This window comes from Epinephelus lanceolatus, chromosome 3, assembly GCF_041903045.1.
Source record: "Epinephelus lanceolatus isolate andai-2023 chromosome 3, ASM4190304v1, whole genome shotgun sequence".
In the NCBI taxonomy this organism is placed as follows: domain Eukaryota; kingdom Metazoa; phylum Chordata; class Actinopteri; order Perciformes; family Serranidae; genus Epinephelus; species Epinephelus lanceolatus.
The window spans coordinates 50956471-50976891 of NC_135736.1; the positions used below are offsets into that span (position 1 = coordinate 50956471).

Consider the following 20421-nt stretch of genomic DNA (forward strand, 5'->3'; position numbering starts at 1 on the left):
AGCCCCGCCCTACGCGCACACACACACACACACACACACACACACACACACACACAATAAGGTGTGTTCCTATATGTGCATGTATAAAAAGAGAAGTACAACTCTAACCAGGCATGAGCGTTTCTGACCAATGAGGAAACAATGACGCCGATTTGGACGTGCATCTTTGTTTGATTCAGTTTTTGATTTTTTTGTTCTGCTGTTTTTATTTTTATGATCTGTAAAAGTAAACCTACTGTGAGAGAGGTGAACTTATGACTATCAGATATTAATATATACTTTCAACATATTGTACCACAGTAGCCAGAACTATAATTATAATATTATTACTTTCATTAATGTTGTTGTAACCTACTGTCATTACCTGCATCTCTCTGTCTCTCTGTCTCTGTCTCTCTCTGTCTCTCTCTCTCTCTCTCTCTCTGTCTCTCTCTCTCTCTCTCTCTCTGTCTCTCTCTCTGTCTCATTGTGTCATCCGGATTACTGTTAATTTATTATGCTGATCTGTTCTGTACGACATCTATTGCACGTTGCTGAGTTTTTCCTGATCAGCTGTGAGGGTCATAAGGACAGAGGGGTGTCACATGCTGTAAAGCCCTGTGAGGCAAATTGTGATTTGTGATATTGGGCTTTATAAATAAAATTGATTGGTTGTTTGATTGAACTCCTCCAAAACCACAGACTGTGATCTATAGTCAAAGACCATCCACTTCCTGTACCTGCCTGTCTCTGTCAAGTCCTCGGGTGTCGGGTTAATGACATGTGATGTCACCACAGGTTGAATGGCTGTTACGAGGCTCTGTCTGGAGGATCCACCACGGAGGGTTTCGAAGATTTCACCGGAGGAATCGCTGAGGTCCACGAGCTGGCTCGACCTGATCCACATCTGTTCCACATCATCCAGAAAGCGCAGTGCCGCGGGTCACTGATGGGCTGCTCCATAGACGTGAGATCACTCTGAGAACACAGAGGGGAACCGGGGGGGTTACCACAGGGGTACAACAGGGGAACCACGGAGGTACAACAGGGGAACCACAGGGGAACTACAGAGGTACAACAGGGGAACCACAGAGGTACAACAGGGGTACAACAGGGGAACTACAGAGGTACAACAGGGGAACCACAGAGGTACAACAGGGGTACAACAGGGGAACTACAGAGGTACAACAGGGGTACAACAGGGGAACTACAGAGGTACAACAGGGGAACCACAGAGGTACAACAGGGGAACCACAGGGGAACTACAGAGGTACAACAGGGGAACCACAGAGGTACAACAGGGGTACAACAGGGGAACTACAGAGGTACAACAGGGGAACCACAGAGGTACAACAGGGGAACCACAGGGGAACTACAGAGGTACAACAGGGGAACCACAGAGGTACAACAGGGGTACAACAGGGGAACTACAGAGGTACAACAGGGGAACCACAGAGGTACAACAGGGGAACCACAGGGGAACTACAGAGGTACAACAGGGGAACCACAGAGGTACAACAGGGGAACCACAGGGGAACCACAGAGGTACAACAGGGGAACCACAGAGGTACAACAGGGGAACCACAGGGGAACTACAGAGGTACAACAGGGGAACCACAGAGGTACAACAGGGGAACCACAGGGGAACTACAGAGGTACAACAGGGGAACCACAGGGGAACAACAGGGGAACCACAGGGGTATAACAGGGATGTTTAGTGTAGATGTTTAGTGACAGAAGCTTCTCAGGAGGTTTTATGAAAGTTATTCATAAACTGATTTTATTTTTGTAAATGTTTCAGATCACGAGCTCAGCCGACTCAGAGGCTGTCACCCATCAGAAGCTGGTGAAAGGCCACGCCTACTCTGTGACAGGGGCAGCTGTGGTAAGAGGACACGCCCCCCTCATTCACCTGTCAGGACACCTGAGACATGATTTCAGATCAGTGTGAACGCCTCACAGCGGCTCACCTGAAGAGGGGCGGGGCTTCACCTCTATCATGATGAATTTGAAGTGATGGGTTGTCCAATCAGGTGTAACTCTGGTCTGCTCTGCGTGTGATTGGCTGCAGGTGGAATACCACGGCGACATGGAGAAGCTGATCCGGATCAGAAACCCGTGGGGTCAGGTGGAGTGGACCGGAGCCTGGAGCGACAAGTAAGTCACCCCAACAGCTCGCCCGCCAACAGAGGGGGAGGGGCTTCAGGGTGTTTCCCAGCAGCAGAAAAACACTGTAACATTCTCTTCAGGTGGTCGGTGTTTGAACAGGTGTGGATGCGCTGCAGACAGGAGCTGCTCACACATCATTCAGACCTCTGTCAGTACAGATGATGAGCTACGGGGGGCACATTCAGTATCTACGGAGTTTCTGGTTAAAGGGGCGTGGACCGATATTTATTCAGAGCAAAACATGAACTCAATTCTTTTGGTTTTACTCCTATTTTTAACAGCATTAAGTGAAAGATCTGAGACTGTTTTTATTCCCTCAGATTTATTTCTTATTTTTATTATTTATTTAGTAGCCAACATCATCATCGTCATCATCATCATCATTATCATCATCCGCCCACCTGACAGGCGAGTCTGATGAAACAGCATCATCATGACACAGGTGAGTCTCAGGATGGTCACAGTAAAGGGACCAGACACACCAAACTGACCTCAGAGAACTAGTGGTGACGAAGGCCCCTTGCTGCATTGCCTCACATCGCTGTGCCTGAACGCACCACAGAGACGACAGACGAAGGCCAACCATGATGTCCGTTCTGCTCCTGCTGAGAGGAAATAAGTCTCCACAGCAGCAGACGGTGGTCGTCTGTGTCCATCATTGAAAAAGGGAAACAGGAAGAGAGTTGTGATGCTAGTTAGCCGGTTACCACATTAACAACACAATCAGAGCATATTTACTGTGCGCCAGTGAACAATAACACAAACCATCAGGAAACGTTTCTGCTAAAGAGAAAAATAATCTGACCTTATGGAACAAGTTGGTTTGGTCTCACTCCCTCTGGACTTTAGCTCCTCCTTTACTATTGCTGCTGCCGTGGTCCTGCCAGATGCCTCCTGCTGCTGCTGTTATCATTAGTCATTAGTCATACTTCTACTGTTAGTAGTAGAACTGTCCTGGATGAGCACCAATTTCCTGATGTTAAATTCGGACAAAACTGAAGTTATTGTTCTTGGCCCCAAACAACTCAGAGAGTCTTTATCTGATGACATAGTTTCTCTAGATGGCATTGCTCTGGCCTCTAGCACTACCGTAAGAAACCTCGGAGTAACATTTGATCAAGATTTGTCTTTTAATTCTCATTTAAAGCAAACCTCACGGACTGCATTTTTTCATCTGCGTAATATTGCGAAAATTAGGCCTATCCTGACCCGAAAAGATGCAGAAAAATTGGTCCATGCTTTTGTTATCTCTAGGCTGGATTACTGTAACTCTCTATTATCAGGTAGCTCTAGTAAGTCCTTAAAAACTCTCCAGCTAATTCAGAATGCAGCAGCACGTGTACTAACAGGAACTAAGAAACGAGATCATATTTCTCCTGTTTTAGCTTCTCTGCACTGGCTCCCTGTAAAATCCAGAATTGAATTTAAAATCCTACTGTTAACTTATAAAGCTCTAAATGGTCAAGCTCCGTCATATCTTAGAGAGCTCATAGTGCCATATTATCCCACCAGAACACTGCGCTCTGAGAACGCAGGGTTACTCGTGGTCCCTAAAGTCTCCAAAAGTAGATCAGGAGCCAGAGCCTTCAGCTATCAGGCTCCTCTCCTGTGGACTCATCTTCCTGTTACGGTCCGGGAGGCAGACACTGTCTCCACTAGGGTTGGGACTGGTTAGGATTTTAACGATTCCGATTCCTCTTACCGATTCCTAAATTATATTCATTATACTTGCTGTACTTAAACAAGTATATAATAAACACAAATGCAATCATACAAATACAAAAACTTTATTCTAACTGTTGCACAGTACAATTAGATGAAAATACACATTTGTGTGTGGTGTGTATTTCAGATTTAGAGCTTGTATCATCTCCCTGAGAATATATAACAACAGAAAGTGATTCTCTGATTTCTACAGTAACACTATTACCTCAAATTAACCACAGCAATGTAATAAAAAATACTTATATGCATTCATGCTTGGGCACTGTTATTTATGTGACAATACCTGAACATAACACACACAGACACACATTGGCTGTTTGTTTCTACCGCTCCCCTCGCTGGAAGCCTCGGACCTCCCGCCGCCCGCTCCTGTCTCAAACACGGAGGTCTCCCTCTCTGCTGAGCACCCACGGCGCACGCCCAGCCTGTTAAATAGCCTGTAACCAAAACAACTGTGTGACACAAACTCAGTGCTTTAGTAATTAAATAATGTCGGGCTCAGTCGGGTTCGGACAGAAATATGTGGCCCGTGAAGCAGACTTAAGACTTAAGACTTTCCTCTTTGATAAAGCTTATAGTTAGGGCTGGCTCAGGCTTGCCCTGTACCAGCCCCTAGTTAGGCTGACTTAGGCCTAGTCTGCCGGAGGACCCCCTATAATACACCGGGCACCTTCTCTCCTTCTCTCTCTCTCTCTCTCTCTCTCTCTCTCTCTCTCGTATTCTATTACTGCATGTCGCTAACTTGGCCATTCTGGATGTCACTAACTCGGCTTCTTCTCCGGAGCCTTTGTGCTCCACTGTCTCTCAGATTAACTCATATCACAGCGGTGCCTGGACAGCGTGACGTGTGTGGTTGTGCTGCTGCCGTGGTCCTGCCAGATGCCTCCTGCTGCTGCTGCCATCATTAGTCATTAGTCATACTTCTACTGTTATTATACACATATGACTATTGTCACACATGTATACTGCCAGATATTAATACATACTTTCAACATATTGTACCACAGTAGCCAGAACTATAACTATAATATTATTACTTTCAATAATGTTGTTGTAAGCTACTGTCATTACCGTCTGTCCGGCATCTCTCTCTCTCTCTGTCTCTCTCTCTCTGTCTCATTGTGTCATACGGATTACTGTTAATTTATCATGCTGATCTGTTCTGTACGACATCTATTGCACGTCTGTCCGTCCTGGAAGAGGGATCCCTCCTCAGTTGCTCTTCCTGAGGTTTCTACCGTTTTTTTTCCCCGTTAAAGGGTTTTTTTGGGGAGTTTTTCCTGATCAGCTGTGAGGGTCATAAGGACAGAGGGATGTCGTATGCTGTAAAGCCCTGTGAGGCAAATTGTGATTTGTGATATTGGGCTTTATATATAAAATTGATTGATTGATTGACTCACTGACGCTGAGCTCAGCTGACAGTCAGAGGGAGGTCCATCTGTGTCATGTGACCAAATATCACGTTTTACTGTGACCGTCCCGACATACACCTGTGTAGTGATGATGATGATGATGTTTGATCAGACTCACCTGTGTAGTGATGATGATGATGATGTTTGATCAGACTCACCTGTGTAGTGATGATGATGATGATGTTTGATCAGACTCACCTGTATAGTGATAATGATGATGATGTTTGATCAGACTCACCTGTGCGTTTAAATTTATGTTCAGTGAAGTTAACGAAACCGTTTCCTGCTCTGACAGCTCGTCTGAGTGGCATTACATCAGCGATGAGGACAGAGAGCGTCTGAGTCATCGCTCAGAGGACGGAGAGTTCTGGTAAAATGTTGTTTTAACTCCAAACTACCTGAACTTCATCATCACATACTGTGTGTGTATGTCAAGTGAATCCCTCTGCTTTGTCTTCCAGGATGTCTTTCAATGAATTCCTGAGACATTACTCCCGGCTGGAGATCTGTAACCTGACGCCCGACGCCCTGAGCGATGACTCCATCTCTAAGTGGGCTCTGTCCAAGTTCGACGGCAGCTGGAGGAGAGGATCCACCGCTGGAGGCTGCAGGAACTATCCCAGTGAGTGATCCTGTCAGGCAGAGAGCAGGTGGTGTTCACTCGAGTTTTTGACCTTTTCTTTCCAAACGGCAGACACATTTTGGAAGAACCCTCAGTTTGTGATCAAGCTTGATGAGGAGGACGATGACCCGGACGATGGAGAGGAAGGCTGCAGCTTAGTGGTCGGTCTGATCCAGAAGAACCGCAGACGCATGAGGAAGATGGGAGAGGACATGCAAACGGTTGGATTCGCCATCTATGAGGTGAGACAGCGACTTGTTGTATGTTTTGTCTCTGTTTCGTCCCGACTGTTTACCCTGTGGTTACGACGGCTCAAATCTGCCTCCCACACAAATTGTTGACATATAACTCCAGGGTATCAGGTTCCTTGCTAGGAGGCATCTGAACCTGATCAGACAGGTTCTCAGTGGGTGTTGTTCTGAGGTCATGGTTCTCTGCTGGAGAATGGTGGAATGTTCCCTCTGGGTTGGGACAGAGTTACTGCCCCAAGAGAAGGAGTATCTCGCGGTCTTATTCATGAGTAAGGGTAGAATGGAGCATGAGATGGGTCGGTGGTTTGGTGCGGTGATGTGGGCGCTGTGCTGGACTGTCGTGGTTCAGAGGGAGCTGAGCCAGAAGGCAAATCTTTCTACTTCCTGGTCCATCTGCGTCCCAACCCTCACCTATGGTCATGAGCTCTGGGTAGTGACTGAAAGAATGAGGTCACAGATACAAGCGTCTGAAATGAGTTTCCTCTGTAGGGTGTCTGGGCTCAGCCTTAGAGATAGGGGGAGGAGTCAGACATCTGGAGGGAGCTCGGAGTAGAGCTGCTGCTCCTTCATGTTGAGGTGGTTCAGTATCTGATCAAGATCCTCCTGGTCCAGCTGGTAGGAGGCCCCGGGGCAGACCCAGAACACACTGGAGGGATTATAGATCTCATCTGGTCTGGGAACACCTCGGGGTCCTCCAGGAGGAGCTGGAGGAAGTGTTGATGAGGAGAGGGACGTCTGGGGTGCTTTACTCAGCCTGCTGCCCCCGAGACCTGACCCAGAATAGAGAAAATTAGATGGATGGATGATTTACAAAAGTCTCTGTCTCTGTCTTTTCGGCCCTATGGCATCATGTGACGGACCAGGAAGTTGTCGTTGCATGGTTTGGCCAGGTCCCCAGGAAGTGTCAGGCATTTTCATGGTGGCCAAACAGTGACATCACACTGTCACCTGATGCCACTGAGTCCAAAAAGAATTTTTCCCCTTGACTTACACTGTGAAAGATACGTCTGTAAATACATCTGAGAAATTGCTTTTTTCACTGTCAGGATTTGATCCATTTGGTGTGGTAACATTTGGAAACACTAGAAGAGTTGAACAATCGGATCATTTATCCCCATTCAGGTTAGCTGAGCACTAAACAGGCTGGTGAGGTCTATAGTACCTCTGCTCTATGGGCCCGATGATGTGGAGGATCCAGGTTATTTAATACCGGCAGTTCAACGGGTTTGGCTTCATGCACCACTGAGCAACCTTCATAGGAATGAATGTGGTCCCTCCTCTGGCGCTGTATCCAGGTCGATTTTTACATCCATGGGTTCGGGTACCATGTGTCCAGCGCTGTCCCTGGGGATCGTGGTCAGTACAGTTGGTCCACGGGAGTGGCTCTAAGCTGTGAGGTCACAGGATCTCAGGTTGTTCTATTTATCAGAGTTTGATCCGTTAGGTCGTGTTCGAGTTGTCTCAGACAACAACATGTTTGTGTTGTCAGGATTTCAGACAGTAGAACTTCTGACGGAGTGAAGGTTTGTTTACTCTCCTTCTTTCTTCTGTTCCAGGTTCCTGATGAGGTATGAAGGAGATCAGCTGCTCACTTCCTGCTGCTCAACATTTTACACCTTTAGCTGCAACACATCCAGTCTGATGTCTCACCTGTTGTCTCTGTCTTGTTTACTGTCTCCCCTGTTGTCTCTGATGTCTCGCCTGTTGTCTCTGCTGTCTCGCCTGTTGTCTCTGATGTCTCGCCTGGTGTCTCTGATGTCTTGCCTGGTGTCTCTGATGTCTTGCCTGGTGTCTCTGATGTCTCTGATGTCTCTGATGTCTTGCCTGCTGTCTCTGATGTCTCAACTGTCTTATCTGCTGTCTCACCTGTTGTCTCTGATGTCTCGCTTGGTGTCTTTAATGTCTCACCTGCTGTCTGATGTCTTGCCTGCTGTCTCTGATGTCTCAACTGTCTTATCTGCTGTCTCACCTGGTGTCTCTGATGTCTCGCCTGCTGTCTGATGTCTTGCCTGTTGTCTCTGATGTCTCAACTGTCTTATCTGCTGTCTCACCTGTTGTCTCTGATGTCTCACCTGGTGTCTCTGATGTCTCGCCTGCTGTCTGATGTCTTGCCTGTTGTCTCTGATGTCTCAACTGTCTTATCTGCTGTCTCACCTGTTGTCTCTGATGTCTCGCTTGGTGTCTTTGATGTCTCACCTGTTGTCTCTGTCTCATCTATTTTCTCTGTCTCATCTGCTGTCTCTGATGTCTCGCCTGCTGTTTCTGATGTCTCAACTGTTGTCTCTGATGTTTTAACTGTTGTCTCTGATGTCTCAACTGTTGTCTCTTATGTCTCACCTGCTGTCTCTGATGTCTCACCTGCTGTCTCTGATGTCTCGCCTGCTGTTTCTGATGTCTCAACTGTTGTCTCTGATGTTTTAACTGTTGTCTCTGATGTCTCAACTGTTGTCTCTTATGTCTCACCTGCTGTCTCTGATGTCTCACCTGCTGTCTCTGATGTCTCGCCTGCTGTTTCTGATGTCTCAACTGTTGTCTCTGATGTCTCAACTGTTGTCTCTTATGTCTCACCTGCTGTCTCTGATGTCTCGCCTGCTGTCTCTGATGTCTCACCTGCTGTCTCTGATGTCTCGCTTGCTGTCTCTGATGTCTCGCTTGCTGTCTCTGATGTCTCACCTGCTGTCTCTGATGTCTCGCCTGCTGTCTCCCGTCAGTTCTGTGGTCAGAGGAACGTCCACCTGAACAGAAACTTCTTCCTGCGTCACGCCTCCGCCGCTCGTTCTGAAACCTTCATCAACCTGAGAGAAGTGTCCAGCCGCTTCGTTTTGCCGCCTGGCGAGTATATAATCGTCCCGTCCACCTTCGAGCCGCAGAAGAACGGAGACTTCTGTGTGCGAGTCTTCTCAGAGAAACAGGCCGACTTCCAGTAAGTTTGATTCAAACCGTGAGACACTGAAAACGTCCACAGGTCAGATGTGTCTGAGTCACAGCAGCAGCCTCTGGTGGATGTCAGTGGAACTGCAGAGTCATTAACGTGGTCTGAGTTCTTTTGTTAGAACTCTGCAGCAGCTCATTTGATTTCTGCTTATTTAGATTTTATAAACTGGAAACTGATACAAAACAATGACCTTAAATTTTTGAATAATAAATGAGTTTGATGTCTCACGTTTGATTTCCTGCAGAGAGCTGGACGACCCCATCGAGTGCCGAGTGGAGAAGGTGAGATTTGATGGGGGGTCTGACTAACAAACGTGTTGCTGGTTGGACAGGGGTCCAACTGTCATGGAAAAGCTGGAAAGATCACATTGTAACAGTTTCACTACACAAAACAACATTCCAGGCCTGGAAAAGTCCTGGAATGTTGTTTTGTTTGGTGAAACTGTTACAGTTGTCCTCCACAAACACTAATGTTCCATTTGCTGTAACACAACATCCAATTTAGTTTCTGTAGCTGTCAACGTAACGTTACTCAATACGTGTGTGACGTTTTGTTTATGATCACGTTCATTCCTCTGTGTTATTCCTGGCGTTCTGTCTCTCCCTCTGTGTGTGCCGGCTCGATTAAATTAAGTTTGAATAGTTTGATATGTTTGAAAAAGGTCTGACAAGTGGGGCAAGGGAAAGAATTATGGGTCCTTGAAAAGTCATGGAAGACTTTTGAATTGTTGTCGGTGACGGTGTGGCAGCGAAGGTTGGAGAACTAACAGAGGGCGAGATAAGCAACCGAGCTTTGCTAACAGAGAGCTTTATTTTCAATCTGTCAGTTAATTAAAAGACAAAGCCTGATGAGGCGTCCACTGTCAGTTTGTAAAGGTGAGCCGCCTAATAAGGTGTCCAATAAAGACACAGTGACATCACCGGCTCCTTTCTGAAAAGTTCCGAGATTTTCTACAAGAAGCGCTTGGAGCGTTCGCACAAAAAAGCCGAAGCGCTCTGAAAAAAAAAAAAAGAAGAAGTTGGGTGGACGCGTTTTCCCATGTGCTCTCTGCTCAACTGAAAAAAAAGACACTGAGAGACTGAGGGGGACACATGTCACCAGAGATCATAATCTGCTGTTAATGGATGATCTTTGATCTGATGATCTTGTCGTCATGTGTCTGTACCTATGTTTGTAAATAAAGGCGCTGTATGTAAGAATGTGGCCAAAACGGTTACTGCACTCAAAATCAAAGTACTGCCGCGAGTCGTGTCCGCCCCCTCCCCTACAGATTCGAGGTTGCTGGACAGCGGCACGCTGGAGACTGATTTGTTTGCCCACGGGCGGCTGCCGTGGCAGGGCTGCGTCACTGTGTCCTTGATCTTCGGTTTTCCAGCGGACCGTTCGCGCAAGTGCGGCTTCTCTGCTGCTAACGCTGCTGCCGGGATACAGCTGAGGAGCAGCCGGCTGCTAATGCTATGTACCAGGACACTGATAATGCTGCTTGCCGTGCTGCTGTAGCTCAGTCGTAACTGTAACTGATGCTGAGACTCTACTGACTGCGTGACTGGTAGACGGCGGTGGGTGGCGCAACAGGCCAAAACACAAATTCAAAACATAAACATGATTTGCAGACTGTAAAATTTTTTTTAAATGCGAATATTCTGGTTGTACTATTGTTGTCAGTGAGATCAGTATGTTATATGAACATTATTCCTTAGTCTCTGTGACACATTAGGAGGATTTTATGACTATTTGCTTTAGATTTCTTACATATAGCTCCTTTAATTTGTGGTGTGTCAACTTGTTTCAGATCGAGATCGATGAGGGAGATGTGGACAGTCGCTTCAGAAGTCTGTTTGGACAACTGGCAGGAGGGGTGAGCCTCTCACACACGCACACACACACACACACACACACACATCATACGAATCACACAGTGTGAATGAACCCAGAAGATCTGACGCTGAAACGTCTCTGTGCTGCAGGACTGTGAGATCTCAGCCTTCGAACTGCAGAAGATCCTCAACAAAGTGGTGAACAAACGTGAGACACTTTTTAACCTGCAGCCTCAGGTGTATCAGCAGGTGTGAACAGTGCTCAGGTGTATCAGGAGGTGTGAACAGAGCTCAGGTGTATCAGCAGGTGTGAACAGAGCTCAGGTGTATCAGCAGGTGTGAACAGTGTTCAGGTGTATCAGCAGGTGTGAACAGAGCTCAGGTGTATCAGCAGGTGTGAACAGAGCTCAGGTGTATCAGCAGGTGTGAACAGAGCTCAGGTGTATCAGCAGGTGTGAACAGTGCTCAGGTGTATCAGCAGGTGTGAACAGAGCTCAGGTGTATCAGCAGGTGTGAACAGTGCTCAGGTGTATCAGCAGGTGTGAACAGTGCTCAGGTGTATCAGCAGGTGTGAACAGTGCTCACCTGTCTTTCTCTGACAGGTCAAGACATCCAGACGAGCGGCTTCTGCCTCACGACGTGTCGTAACATGATCAACATGCTGGACGTATCCTTCCATCACAGATGAAGTTGACAAATAATCTAAACCAGATGCTTGTTACATCTTTGTTAAAGAAATCATTAAACTCTGACATCATCAAATGATTCAAAGAGAAAATAATCAACAGATTAATGAAAATATTTGTCAGTTCCAGTGTTAATAAACGTGAGTTTGTGGTTCAGGTGAGAACTTGTTCAGACTGCAGGAACCAGAGTAGTAGTTCTTTTCTGCTGCAGTGGCTGATGGGTAAAATAATGCAAGCGTGAACGTCAGTGTCACTTCCTGAATGGGGGCTGCAGAAGGATGGCAGTGGTAAACTGGGTGTGGTGGAGTTCAAAGTGCTGTGGACCAAAATCGAGAACTACCTGGTGAGTCTTAGATCCAGAACCTGGTCTCAGGTCCTCTTTTGTGTGTGTGTGTGTGTGTGTGTGTGTGTGTGTGTGTGTTTGTGTGTTTTACCTACAGCAGGCATCAGTCAGCAGGTGGAGTCTGACACTGACGCTCAGTGACGTCCTGCTGTGGGCGGAGTCAGCAACAAGACAGATCTTACACACCTAAGATATCAGTATCAGGTAAAGTGTACGATATACTGAGAGTGTTTTCACCCCTTCACCTTTCTGTCAGACAGCCTGTTCAGACTGGGAAGCTGTTAACAGCTCCCCATCTCTGCTCTCTTCACAGCCAGACTGTCTGTCACTGGGAGACTTTGGTGAATCAGAGTCTCCCAGTGACACAGACACACCCACTGACCAGCAGCTCATGTTAAATCACTGGTGTTGTCATTGAAGAGAGAGAGAGCCATATAACAGCTTCATTTCCCTGTTAGAACTCACTGTGTGACAGAAAGGTGAAGAACATCGTACACTTCAACTTTTAGAGAGTAAAATCTGTCTTGTTGCTGACTCCGCCCACAGCAGACATCAAGGTGAAGCTGTGGAATAATTCGGACACTTTAACTGATACTGATATTTTTAGTTGGGACGTTTTGTTACAGAGCTTATCAGCAGTGTAAAGATCAGACCAAATGTCTCCCCTTCTGCTCCTGAGACATGACGTTAAATCATGATGATGTCACAGTGACCTTTGACCTTTGACCACCAAACTCTAATCAGTCTCCCACTGGTTCCAAGAGAACATTTGTGCCAAATTGAGTGAAATTTCTTGAGGCCTTCTTAAGACACAGCCTTCATGAGGATGGGTCAGACGAACAGACCAGCAGCTATTGGCTGCTAGTGTCCTGTTACTTCCTGTTAAGTGTCTTTGACACATGAGCTCTAACTGTGTCTCTGTGTGACAGAAAATTTACAGAGAAAAGGACGTGGACAATACGGGGACAATGAGCTCAGCTGAGATGAGGACGGCTGTGGAGGAAGCAGGTAAACCCTTTCAAAATAAAACACTTTCTGTTGTTTCCTCAAAGACACTTTTCTTCATCAGGACTTTTCTTAATCACAGAGGCGCTTCGTCTGTCTGTCTGTCTCTGTGTGTCTGTGTCTTCTGACCTGTGTCCTCAGTGACCTGTCTCTGTGTCTTCCAGGTTTCAGTCTCAACAACCCGCTCCATCAGGTCCTGGTGGCTCGTTACAGTGAACCAGATCTCACCATCGACTTCGACAACTTTGTCAGTTGTTTGGTTCGTCTGGAGAACATGTTCAGTAAGTCCCCACTGTCCCCACAAACCACACTATCCTCACAGGATCCACTCTAACTCATGATGATGATGATGATGATGATGATGATGTTGTTTCCTCTCCTCAGACTTGTTTGACACTTTGAACAAAGATGACTCAGGAAACATTCAGCTCAGCCTGTTGGAGGTACGTTTCTCTCTCTCTCGCTCACACACACATTGTTACGACCCCGGCTCTTAGGAACCAACATAGAGGAGTCAGACAACGTGTGTGGCAATTAAAGTAACATTTATTGCACAAAAGGAAACAAAGGATAACCAAAAGCTGAAAATGGAGGCTGGTGACAATGCAGCTGGCCCAGGCTGCATGGTGGAAGAGAGAGAGTGGGTGGAGCTTGTTTGGGTTTTTAAAGACCTCCCAGCAGGTGTCAGAGATTAAGAGGGAAACTATAGGGGAGGAGTCTGATTACCTGAAAAACAAAAAGAATCAGATTTGGACATAAAACACACACACACAGAGTTTGCACCAAGAGGTGATTTAACATGAGTCTGATGTGGTTCTCCTCCAGTGGCTGAACGTGTCTCTGCTCTGAGGAACCAGGACCAGGCTGATCCCGGACCTGATCCCAGACTGGAGCTGAAACACTGGAGTCTGGTTCATATATTCTACAGTAATCACGAGGGAGAGGGATGTTAAAGACACAGAGACAAACTGGTCATTTCTTATTACTTAATTAACATGTAATCAGTTTATTACTCCCTGTTATAATCACATGTTTATTAGTGTTTACACAGCTGTTAATTCTCAAAGCAGACATTAATAAACAACTACATTATGGTCTGTTATTCATCAGTTATTACATGTTGGGATTGCTTCTATTTATGGTTAGATGTGTTCTGATTGGTCCAGCAGATTGTTTCTATACTTCATCATTAGGTCATTTATTGTTTTGTGTTTGCTAGAAAAGCTGCTTCACACCGGATGCTTTAATAACACTTGTGTGCACTGTTATAAACATGTTAATAACGCCTTAATAACACCTGTGTGCCGTTATAAACGTGTTATTAACGCCTTAATAACCACCTATGTGCACTGTTATAAACATGTTATTAATGCCTTAATAACACCTGTGTGCACTGTTATAAACATGTTAATAACGCCTTAATAACACCTGTGTGCCGTTATAAACGTGTTATTAACGCCTTAATAACCACCTATGTGCACTGTTATAAACATGTTATTAACGCCTTAATAACCACCTATGTGCACTGTTATAAACATGTTATTAATGCCTTAATAACACCTGTGTGCACTGTTATAAACGTGTTATTAATGCCTTAATAACACCTTTGTGCACTGTTATAAACATGTTATTAATGCCTTAATAACACCTGTGTGCCGTTATAAACATGTTATTAACGCCTTAATAACCACCTAGGTGCACTGTTATAAACATGTTATTAATGCCTTAATAACACCTGTGCGCACTGTTATAAACGTGTTATTAACGCCTTAATAACACCTGTGTGCACTGTTATAAACATGTTATTAATGCCTTAATAACCACCTTTGTGCCCTGTTATAAACATGTTAATAACGCCTTAATAACTACCTTTGTGCCCTGTTATAAACATGTTAATAACGCCTTAATAACTACCTTTGTGCCCTGTTATAAACATGTTCTTAACGCCTTAATAGCACCTGTGTGCACTGTTATAAATGTGTTATTAACGCCTTAATAGCCACCTGTGTGCACTGTTATAAACGTGTTAATAACGCCTTAATAACCACCTGTGTGCACTGTTATAATGTGTTAATAACGCCTTAATAACCACCTGTGTGCCCTGTTATAAACATGTTATTAACGCCTTAATAACCACCTGTGTGCCCTGTTATAAACATGTTATTAACGCCTTAATAACCACCTTTGTGCACTGTTATAAACGTGTTATTAACGCCTTAATAACCACCTTTGTGCACTGTTATAAACATGTTATTAACGCCTTAATAACCACCTGTGTGCCCTGTTATAAACATGTTATTAACGCCTTAATAACCACCTGTGTGCCCTGTTATAAACATGTTATTAACGCCTTAATAACACCTGTGTGCCCTGTTATAAACATGTTATTAACGCCTTAATAACCACCTGTGCCCTGTTATAAACGTGTTATTAACGCCTTAATAGCCACCTGTGTGCACTGTTATAAACGTGTTAATAACGCCTTAATAACCACCTGTGTGCCCTGTTATAAACATGTTATTAACGCCTTAATAACCACCTGTGTGCCCTGTTATAAACATGTTATTAACGCCTTAATAACCACCTTTGTGCACTGTTATAAACGTGTTATTAACGCCTTAATAACACCTGTGTGCACTGTTATAAACGTGTTAATAACGCCTTAATAACCACCTGTGTGCACTGTTATAAACGTGTTAACGCCTTAATAACCACCTTTGTGCCCTGTTATAAACATGTTATTAACGCCTTAATAGCACCTGTGTGCACTGTTATAAACGTGTTAATAACACCTTAATAACCACCTGTGTACACTGATAAACATGTTATTAATGCTTCAATAATCAAGACAATAAATGAGTGAATCAGTTTGAGCAGTGATTTATTGTGAAACAAAGAAATGAAAAGTTCAGATTTATAAAATATTGTCAGGTATAAATAATAAACCTTCACACCTGACTGTATTGTCCAATAAGAAGGACCTGACTGCAGCTGTGGGTGGGGCTTACAGTCACCTGTACCTTTACTGCGGTGCACTGATAGCATGTCACAGGACGTAGCATCATGCTAAATGTTTCTATGATGAATTATAAATATTGTGAAATCATTTGAAAACTCTGATTGGCTGACAGCAGCAAAAAGAAGCCCCGCCTACCAACCAGGCCACACCCTTTGCTCCCAAACAGACGTCTATAATAATCCCACGTCTTGCCCCCTGAATTCCTGTTCAAACAGGAAACAGTCCCTCTATGCAGCAGGTACGTGACCCTCTCAGCTTCCAGCAGGATGATGTCATTTCTTGCTTTATGACCTCATCGCTGTATTTTCTGCCGAGCGAACTCCTCTGCCCACCTCAGAGCCTCAGTGATGTCACTGCTGCTTCCTGTTCCCTTGGCAACCAGCGCAGAGCCCCCGGCGCTCCCCCCAAGGTGATGACATACCGCCACCGCCCAATCAGAGGCCAAGAGGGAGGGCGAGTCCTGAGGAGAGAGAGAGAGAGGACAGCCAATCAGATGCTTTAAACGAGGCCTCACCCCCTCTGTGGTGTCACTGTCAGGTGTGTCACTGTTACCTTTGGAACCTGGCAGGCACACAGAACCTTCCCAGAATGCCTCTGGTGAGCGAGCAGCATCACATAACTGAGAGGAGCTGCGGTGCTCAGCTGATTCACCGTCTTCATCACAATCTGACAGGAAACAGCAGGACAGGTGTGATGTCATAGTGATGTCATGAGACTACAGTTTGTTACCAGACAGATGCATGATGGGAAATGTAGGATCTAGTCATCGATCAGGTTGAATGATCTCACCGACAGAGAGTTCGTCTCCACCAAGTCCACCTGCAGATCCTTCTTGCCGTTCTTCTCCAGCAGCGCCTGAGCTCTCACCGCAGCCTGTGCAAAGCATGATGGGAAAACACAGTCAGAGCAGCAAACATGGAGGAGTGACACAGATCCTCACCTGCTGATAGAATAACTCACCTGTAACAGTTTTATATCATGGAATCATTCTTTCTATCCGCATACGATCGTCCTGCCTACGCTCTGTTGTTTGATGATGTCAGAGAGTGTGACATAAGCGTGTTCTCTGATGATGTTAGAGAGCGTGATGTAAGTGGAATCTCTGATGATGTCAGCAGAGCAGGGAGGTGAGGGGAGGGGCAGTCCTACACAGAGCGTATAAAGAGGCCAGACAGACTCAGGTGGGTTTATTTCCTGGACGTTGACTCTGAATCACCTTTTCTTCTTCTACTTTAAATGTTTAACTCACTTTGTGTCGTCCTTTTTTTTCTTGTGTAGATACAGGAGCGTGTTGATGACTTTGTCTTGAAGACATTACTTTTTATGAAGAGATTTAAATTTAATCAACAATGGACAGGAGATACTGTCTCACGTCCTCCAAACTAGAGCAGGTGTCTGCAGGTGTCATGACCCTGTTGGTCAGTCTGTCTGCTCTGCGTCACATTCTGCTGCAATAAAAATGATTAAAGATGAAGAGACCTAAACTTTTATCTCAGGAGGTCAAACTGACACTGACAACGTTTCCTTTGGGGAAATAATCTGCAGTTGGAATAAAAGGTAATAAATCGATATTTATTTTATCACAATACTCAGCGTATGGTGAAGACATCGTATCATGATTCCCACCCATCCTGTTTAGAGGCAGATCCCATCTCGATCTAGATGTGTAATCCAGATATAGACACCAGGGACCGTTAGACATTCCTTCTTGTTCCACATAGTCAGGTGACATCACTAACGGGCTTTCCCTGACAGCGAGGCCTTGCCACGCTGAGGGCGGCGATTAGTAGCAGCGAGGAGGAAGTGTGCGCGTCCAGCCAAGCGGCCAATTCTCCATCTGAGACCAAAATAATGAGGGCGACCAGTAACTAACACCCTGTGTCCAGCCCCCCACCGAAACCTGCACCCCCAATGAAAATATTTGTCTCAGTAACAGGAAGAGGGTGGTACGATAGAAAGTCTCCACCTTTTGGTTAAGTGCCCACCTAATGTTAAGGTGAAGGAGCGGCTCTGTCTCAGAGACACCTCCAACTTCCTGTTCAGTGGTAAAAGATAAGAACAGAGGCGCTGCCTTTGTCAAGAGAAGTAAAAGTTGCCATCTTGGTTCGTACTTCAGTGCCTCCGTGTTGTTTACACTCCTCAAAACGTTAACAGACAAGGTGATTGGTTTATGCGCTTATTCAGTGTGTGAAGGTGTTCCCACTGTGTGTGAGAGTCACAGTGTTTCTCAGGTGTGTGTGGTCACCTCTCTGCTCTCCAGTTTCCTGACGGTGGTGTTACTGGTCCTCTGCAGAGCTCGGAGTCGACTCTGCAGCTCTCTGCGCTGCCACTGAGGGATGGGGGTGTTATCCACAGCCTGACAGACAAAGCCCAGGGTCAAACAGCACTGAAGAGGCACACACCACATGTTCTATCATCCTCGCAGCAGCTGCAATGCACCATGGGTACTTACATCAGAGAGGACTCCAATCTCCTTGGCGAGGCACTGAGCGGACTCAAGGCTGGAGGGGGTGGAGCCTGCTACTCTGGCAGACAGAGAGTCCACATCCTGAGACAAAACCTGCCCATCCTCTCGAGCCTGAAGACAACATGACAGAGTCCACAACATGATACTGTGGTTTCAGCTGGCTAAGCTAATGTTAGCTTGTTAACATCAATACCGTTTGTTAGCCAACAAAGCAACATACTCTAATAAACACACATTAAACACACACTAAACACATCAAACACACATTAAACACACACTAAACACACTGAACACACATTAAACACACGTTAAACACACACTTAACACATTAAACACATTAAACACACACTAAACACATCAAACACACATTAAACACACTAAACACATTAAACATGTTAAACACACACTTAACACATTAAACACACATTAAACACATTAAACACACATTAAACACACACTAAACACATTAAACATACATTACACACACATTAAACACACTAAACACATTAAACACAGGTTAAACACGTTAAACACACACTAAACACACACTGAACACACATTAAACACAGGTTAAACACATTAAACACATTAAACACACACTAAACACACACTGAACACATTAAACACACACTGAACACACACTGAACACACATTAAACACACGTTAAACACATTAAACATGTTAAACACACACTTAACACATTAAACACACATTAAACACATTAAACACACACTAAACACATCAAACACACATTAAACACACTAAACACATTAAACATGTTAAACACACACTTAACACATTAAACACATTAAACACATTAAACACATACTAAACACATCAAACATACATTAAACACACTAAACACATTAAACACACAAACACACACTAAACACATTAAACACACATTAAACAAACACTAAACACATTAAACACACATTAAACACACATTAAACACACACTAAACACATTAAACACACATTACACACACATTAAACACACACTAAACACAAACACACATTAAACACACACTAAACACATTAAACATGTTAAACACGTTAAACACATTAAACACACGTTAAACACATCAAACACACATTAAACACACTAAACACATTAAACGTTAAACACACACTTAACACATTAAACACACATTAAACACATTAAACACACATTAAACACACTAAACACATTAAACACACATTACACACACATTAAACAAACACTAAACACATTAAACACACATTAAACACACACTAAACACATTAAACACACATTACACACACATTAAACAAACACATTACACACACATTAAACACACACTAAACACATCAAACACACATTAAACACACATTAAACACATTAAACACACATTAAACACATTAAACACGTTAAACACATTAAACACATTAAACACACACTGAACACACATTAAACACATGTTAAACACATTAAACACACACTAAACGCAGATTAAACACACACACTGAACACACACTGAACACATTAAACACACACTAAACACACACGTTAAACACATTAAACACACACTAAACACAGATTAAACACAAACACACACTGAACACACACTGAACACATTAAACACACACTAAACACAAACACACATTAAACACAGGTTAAACACGTTAAACACACACTAAACACACACTGACCACACATTAAACACAGGTTAAACACATTAAACACGTTAAACACACACTAAACACATTAAACACACATTAAACACATACTAAACACATTAAACACACGTTAAACACACGTTAAACACATTAAACACACACTAAACACACACTGAACACACATTAAACACGTTAAACACACACTAAACACACTAAATGCTGATTAAACACATTAAACACACACTGAACACATTAAACACACACTAAACACACACTAAACACACGTTAAACACATTAAACACAGGTTAAACACATTAAACACGTTAAACACACACTAAACACAGATTAAACACA

The 20421-nt window shown here is 44.4% G+C and overlaps 2 protein-coding genes across 3 annotated transcripts in view; one reads left to right on the top strand and one right to left on the bottom strand.

Annotated features, from left to right (window-relative positions):
• Nucleotides 1-15812, top strand: part of LOC117255565 (calpain-2 catalytic subunit-like) — a 34350-nt gene extending 18538 nt beyond the window's left edge. The window contains exons 5-21 of the mRNA XM_078166570.1: nt 778-946; nt 1781-1864; nt 2051-2136; nt 5581-5655; nt 5747-5907; nt 5980-6149; nt 7715-7726; nt 8870-9081; nt 9338-9374; nt 10886-10951; nt 11061-11118; nt 11513-11577; nt 11871-11939; nt 12869-12947; nt 13109-13225; nt 13329-13387; nt 13770-15812. Of these exons, the coding sequence (XP_078022696.1) occupies nt 778-946; nt 1781-1864; nt 2051-2136; nt 5581-5655; nt 5747-5907; nt 5980-6149; nt 7715-7726; nt 8870-9081; nt 9338-9374; nt 10886-10951; nt 11061-11118; nt 11513-11577; nt 11871-11939; nt 12869-12947; nt 13109-13225; nt 13329-13387; nt 13770-13793 (1543 nt within the window). The 3' untranslated portion in view covers nt 13794-15812. The remainder of the gene's footprint in view (nt 1-777; nt 947-1780; nt 1865-2050; nt 2137-5580; nt 5656-5746; nt 5908-5979; nt 6150-7714; nt 7727-8869; nt 9082-9337; nt 9375-10885; nt 10952-11060; nt 11119-11512; nt 11578-11870; nt 11940-12868; nt 12948-13108; nt 13226-13328; nt 13388-13769) is intronic.
• The window catches only part of aars2 (alanyl-tRNA synthetase 2, mitochondrial (putative)), a 28057-nt gene continuing 23444 nt past the window's right edge, over nt 15809-20421 (bottom strand). For both annotated transcript variants that reach the window (XM_078166567.1, XM_078166566.1), the window contains exons 18-22: nt 18416-18541; nt 18209-18319; nt 16753-16836; nt 16516-16629; nt 15809-16423 (exon numbers count right to left, since the gene is read on the bottom strand). In XM_078166567.1, the coding sequence (XP_078022693.1) occupies nt 16256-16423; nt 16516-16629; nt 16753-16836; nt 18209-18319; nt 18416-18541 (603 nt within the window). In that variant the 3' untranslated portion in view covers nt 15809-16255. The remainder of the gene's footprint in view (nt 16424-16515; nt 16630-16752; nt 16837-18208; nt 18320-18415; nt 18542-20421) is intronic.